Genomic DNA, 6,000 nt, shown 5'->3' with positions numbered 1-6,000 from the left:
TAACAGCCAAAGAAAACTCCAATATTACCCTGATTCCTGCAATTTACATAAACGCCACATATGAGGTCGTAAACTGCTGTATGGATGCACAGCAGGCTGCAGAAGGAAAGGAGCGCCATATGGATTTTGGAGAGCAGATGTTGCTGGGATAATTTTAAGTTGCCATGTCACATTTAAAGGCCCCCTGATGCACCCCTAGAGTAGAAACTCCCAAAAAGTTACCCCATTTTGTAAACTATGGGATGAGATGACAGTTTTATTGATACTATTTTGGGGTATATATGATTTTTGATCGCTCGATATTACTCTTTTTGTGAGGCAGGGTAACAAAAAAATGACTCTTGTGGCAGTTTTTGTTTTTTACAGAGTTCTTCTGACAGGATAGATCATGTGGTGTTTTCATAGAGCAGGTTAAGACTACTTTCACACTTGCGGCAGGACGGATCCGACAGGCTGTTCACCATGTTGGATCCGTCCTGTGGCTATTTCGCCGGACCGCCGCTCCGTCCCCATTGACTATAATGGGGAAGGGGCGGAGCTACGGCGGTGCACAGTGAAAGGCCGCCCGGACTAAAATTACTGCATGTCAGGCTTTTTAGTCTGGCGGCTTTCGCCGTGCAGCGCCGGAGCTCCGCCCCGTCCCCATTATAGTCAATGGGGACGGAGCCGCAGGACGGATCCGACATGGTGAACAGCCTGTCGGATCCGTCCTGCCGCAAGTGTGAAAGTAGCCTAATACAGACGCGACAATACCAAATGTGTGTTTTTTTTGTTTTGTTTTTGTTTTTTTGTTTTTCTGTTTTACATAAAGCATATTTGAAAACTATGTTTTTGTCTTCATTTTCTGAAAGCTAAATTTCTTTATTTTTCTGCCGATCGTCTTGTGTAGGGGCTCCTTTTTTGCTTAATGAGTTGATGTTTTTATAGGTACCATTTTTGGGTACATATATTATTTATTTTATTTTTCTTCACTTTTTTTTTTGTCCCTCTGTGGGACACTCTCTGTATTGAACTATCAGCATCTTGCATAGTGAGCTGACAGTTGCCTAGGAGACCCAGCCTGCTGGCTGGATCTCCTGGGCTTTCATAGCTGGCAGGCTCCTATGCCTGTGTAAGGCATCGGAGCTGCAATGGCAATCATCGACCCCCTGTCACCACAGCGCGGGGGGACAATAGTCAAAGGGAGACCCTTCCTCTGTATACCCTGCACGTGCCGCAGTCAGTGGCATGTGAAAGGGTTAATCCACTGGCATTGCCGCATACAGAAATGCAGGTGGATGCAGCAGGGGCTCGGCTATCAGTAACAGCCGGGCCCGTGCTGTGGGTTAAAGGTGGCTTGCACCACCTTTTTTTATATAAGTTGAAACAAATTGCACTTTTGATTTGTAATAGTTTTGTGTTGTGCTTGTGTTTTGGTGTGTGTTGTGTGTGGTGTTTTTTTTGTGTGTGTGTGTGTGTGTGTGAATGTGCGCAATTTACACCATTATTGATGGATGTCCCCCCCAAAGTTCCTAAATCTAGTTTTTCTCCAAACTGTGCCACATTTTGCACCAAAATGTATGTGCACTCACACGTGTGTGTGTGTGTACGGACTTCTTAGCTTTGTGATTAGATAAATTATTTTGACTGCACCTACTGCAAAATCTTTGAGAAGTTGTCTTGTCTAGAATACACGCCATTGGTCTTTAGTTTGTTTTTAGTTCTTTTCTTAGACTTGTAAAACCAGATTGACATGAAAAACACAAGTCTAAACAATCGTTTCTTCAGACTAACCCTTAAAGGGAGTGTCAACAGAAAATGACCTATTGTTTAAATCAGATTTTTATGTTTAACATTTTTTTTTATTTGTTTTTATATTTCCATGTCACGATCTAAACAAAAACCATAATATCCTGCATTTTCACACTGGCAACAAAGGGCTGTATGACATTAAAAGATTTTGCAGGTGATTATTGGGAAGGAAGCATTCTTTCCCGGCAATCGCCTGCTCGTTAGTGGAGGAGACCATTGTTATTACATGCAGAGATCTCCTCCACAGTATAGGAAGGAGCGATCGCCGATACCATCACTTGTCCCCATACATACTCCTCATTTGCCGGCAGCAGATGGTGATTATACAGCACCATTTGCTGCCGGCAAACTATTTTTAAGCACGGGCAGCCAATGGCAGGCTGTGATGCTAGGGTAGGCTCTTGTATTCCTCTATTTCTGGCTATGTTGTGTAGAGGAATTTTTAATACTGTGTAATTGCTATGGTTGTACCTTTGGTACCAAAGCAATCAGTGTTGTTTACAAGGAAGTGGCTTGTGGGCATTTCAGGGATTTGCAAACTCTGTGCCAAATCTATATTTGAGGCTTTGAAATGTTAAAACAGGGCGTTTGTCAGAATACTCTGTACATTTACTGTGTGCAATGTTCCTTGATGATCTGCCCTCTTCTACATTCTTGAGACTTAATGTCAAACCAAATGCCATTCAACAACGTATACCTCTTAAAAATGAGGGTCATGGAATGTTTTGGTTTTATTTTAATTTTTTGTAATGGTGCTTTGGGGGGGTCATTTTGATGGGGTGACCAATGTTTTGCTCCTATTATGAAGGTGCAGGTGCACACAGGCGTCTGCAAACATACAGATCTAGTATATCAGCTTAAAACAAGGTTTTATACTGAGAGATCCAAGCGACCTTGGTAGCTCTGGAAATGATTAGCAAATTGCAGCCTAATGGAAGATTATGCAACTATGAACATATCTGGAACATATTAGGAAGTTCTGGTTATCTCAAAAGTTCCACCTTTGCTCTGACATCTGTGCTTTTTTTTTCTGCTCCCTGCCTCTTGCACACGAACGCTGTGCATTGGGGATCGCAATTTGCGGTCCCCAATGCACGGGCAGCATCCATGGGGAGGATCAAGACCCATTCAACCTGAATGGGTCTGTGATCCGTCCGCGGTGCGGAGGTACAGACAGACGCCACGGAAGCACTCTGTGGGGTTCCGATCCGTGATTGCGGACCCATTTGAGTGAGTGAACCGGAATGCACACGAGCTGGTGCCTGCGTATTGAGGACCCGCCGTATGAAGAGGCCCAAAGGAAATGTCATCAGAAAATGACCTATTTTACTGAAGTTATGTTAAACTTTTTTTAAAGAACTTTCATCCTGACAGGGTTTGTAAGGCTGAAAAAAAGACATTCGTCCATCCAGTTCAGCCTGTTATGCTGCAAGTTGATTCAGAGGAAGACAAAAAACCCTGACGTAGAAGAGAATTGTCCTCATTTTAGGGGGAAAAAAAATTCTTCCAGGGTTCAATCAGGCCGTCATAGTAACTCCCTGTATCAACGACCCTTCTGAATTCTAGTAACTATAACCTATAATCTTATTACACTCCAGAAAAACACCCAGGCCCCTCTGCCTCCTTTAAAGGGAGTCTGTCACCACATTTTTAGCATGTTAGACCGTTAAAATAGGGTTATGTGATCCAGCCAGAACATAAAAACGGTACCTTTGTGGTAGAAAACGGACTTTTCTTTTTGCCGAAAATGAACTTATAAGATTATGTTCTGAGCCCTCTCAAGTGCCCAGGGCGGTCTCTCAATCCTCGGAGCCCAGGCAGGCACCTCCTAAACGGCTGATAACTCCGCCCTCCGTGCGCCTCTGCCCGCCCGTTTACTCCCCTCCCCTGTCCTTTTCCACTGCGGCTGTGCGGTCCAAATCGTAGCGGGCGCATGCGCAATGCGATGCCCGCTCCTGACAGGGCATCGCAATACCTACTGCGCATGCGCCCGCTACAATTTGGACCGCGCAGTGGAAAAGGACAGGGGAGGGGAGTAAACGGGCGGGCAGAGGCGCACGGAGGGCGGGGTTATGAGCCGTTTAGGAGGTGCCTGCCTGGGGCTCCGAGGATTGAGAGACCGCCCTGGGCACTTGAGAGAGCTCAGAACATAATCTTATAAGTTCATTTTCGGCAAAAAGAAAAGTCCGTTTTCTACCACAAAGGTACCGTTTTTATGTTCTGGCTGGATCACATAACCCTATTTTAACGGTCTAACATGCTAAAAATGTGGTGACAGACTCCCTTTAAGTGCCCTCTAGTGCCTCAAGTGATGTAAGAAAGCTTAAAGGGGTTGTCCACTCCACATCCCCATCGATCAACTGTTTTAAGAGAGAGCGCTCATACGAGCGCTGCCTTCGCTGTTCTGTTTACACATGCTCACCACTGCAATTGCCAAGCACGGTGTCCCCATTCACGTCTGTGACAGCTCCATCTGTTAGTGAGTACTACAGAGCTGTCCTATAGAAGTGAATGGGGACGCCATACTTGTAGATATACCTGTCCACCGCTGCAATTTCTGTGGCAAGCAGTTAAATGGAGCAGAGAAGACAGCGCTTGTACGAGCGCTGACATCTCTTCAAACAGCCGATCGTCAGGAGTGCCGGGTGTCTACCCCCGCCGATCTGATATTGATGTCCTTTTAAAGCAGTTTGTCAGACTAGACAATCTAGTGTGGGGGTGGGATGCCACCAAAAAAGACCTGTTACTTTACCCAGTAAATCCCCCCCCCCCCCCCCAACTTCAGCACTTCAGTCTACCCTGCCAGCGGGCATCAACCCTGCTATCACTGCAGCTAACTATTGGCCTCAGCAGTGCATTGTAAAGGCCAGTGATCCACTGCAGCTGTTGCCAAAGTGATATGATAGTCTAGATTTTGTCTGACCTCGGACAACCCCTGTAAGAATGAACTGGACCATGGTCCTAAGGTGAATGAAGTGTAATGTGAACGATCTGCTTTCCATTAGTTCAGGATTTCTTAATAATCTGCTTTCCCTGTATTTTCAGCACTGGGACGTCTTTACGAATGTTACAGAAGTCTTCATCTTGGTGCCTGCTCTGTTAGGCCTTAAAGGGAATCTGGAAATGACTCTGGCGTCTCGTCTCTCAACTGCGGTGAGTATTCTGAAGCTTCCTGAAAGCACGGAGTAAAAATAGCCCATGAGGTTTCATCTGGCAGGATCTTAAAGCTATAATGGATATTTCTGCAGATGTTTGACTGTATAATGCCGCACTGCAATGTGTGTGTTGGAGTATTCCTGCTTTCCTTCTGTCAGTCAGGGTTTTGGTCCGTGATTTTAAGTCAAAGTCCAGTGTGGGTCAAAAAAATTGAAAAGTTGCAAATCTTTCCATTATGCCTTCTAAGTAGTTAGGCTCAACTTGCCTAGTGCCTGGACCTATGGACTTGTGCAGCATTAGTCAGAGGTCATATTAACCACCTCAGCCACCCTAGCTTAAACACCCTTAATGACCAGACCACTTTTTACACTTCTGCACTACACTACTTTCACCGTTTATTGCTCGGTCATGCAACTTACCACCCAAATTAATTTTACCTCCTTTTCTTCACTAATAGAGCTTTCATTTGTGGTATTTCATTGCTGCTGACATTTTTACTTTTTTTGTTATTAATCGAAATTTAATAAAATTTTAGAAAAGTCATTTTTCACTTTCAGTTGTAAATTATTATTTTTTTTAAAAGGGACATCCATATATAAATTTTTCGCTAAATTTATTGTTCTACATGTCTTTGATAAAAAAAAAAAAAACAGTTTGGGTAAAAAAATAAATAAAAATGGTTTGGGTAAAAGTTATAGCGTTTACAAACTATGGTACAAAAATGTGAATTTCTGCTTTTTGAAGCAGCTCTGACTTTCTGAGCACCTGTCATGTTTCCTGAGGTTCTACAATGCCCAGACAGTGGAAAAACCCCACAAATGACCCCATTTTGGAAAGTAGGCACCCTAAGGTATTCGCCCACCTAGGCTGCAAAAAAGTGTCACACCTGGTATCGCCGTACTCAGAAGAAGTAGGGCAATGTGTTTTGGGGTGTCTTTTTACATATACCCATGCTGGGTGAGAGAAATATCTCGGCAAAAGACAACTTTTCCCTTTGTATAAAAAAAAAAAGAAAAAAAAAAAAGGAAAAGTTGTCTTATGCCGAGAGATTTC

The 6,000-nt window shown here is 43.9% G+C and overlaps 1 protein-coding gene across 1 annotated transcript in view; it reads left to right on the top strand.

The window, feature by feature from the left end:
* LOC122931643 (solute carrier family 41 member 1-like) overlaps window positions 1-6,000 on the top strand; it is a 54,672-nt gene that overhangs the window by 26,615 nt on the left and 22,057 nt on the right. Inside the window, exon 3 of the mRNA XM_044285719.1 lies at window positions 4,837-4,944. Within this exon, the coding sequence (XP_044141654.1) occupies window positions 4,837-4,944 (108 nt within the window). The remainder of the gene's footprint in view (window positions 1-4,836; window positions 4,945-6,000) is intronic.

This window comes from Bufo gargarizans, chromosome 3 (genome assembly GCF_014858855.1).
Source record: "Bufo gargarizans isolate SCDJY-AF-19 chromosome 3, ASM1485885v1, whole genome shotgun sequence".
NCBI lineage: Eukaryota > Metazoa > Chordata > Amphibia > Anura > Bufonidae > Bufo > Bufo gargarizans.
Note: the sequence above shows the minus strand (reverse complement) of the source record. Positions and strands in the feature narration are given on the sequence as shown.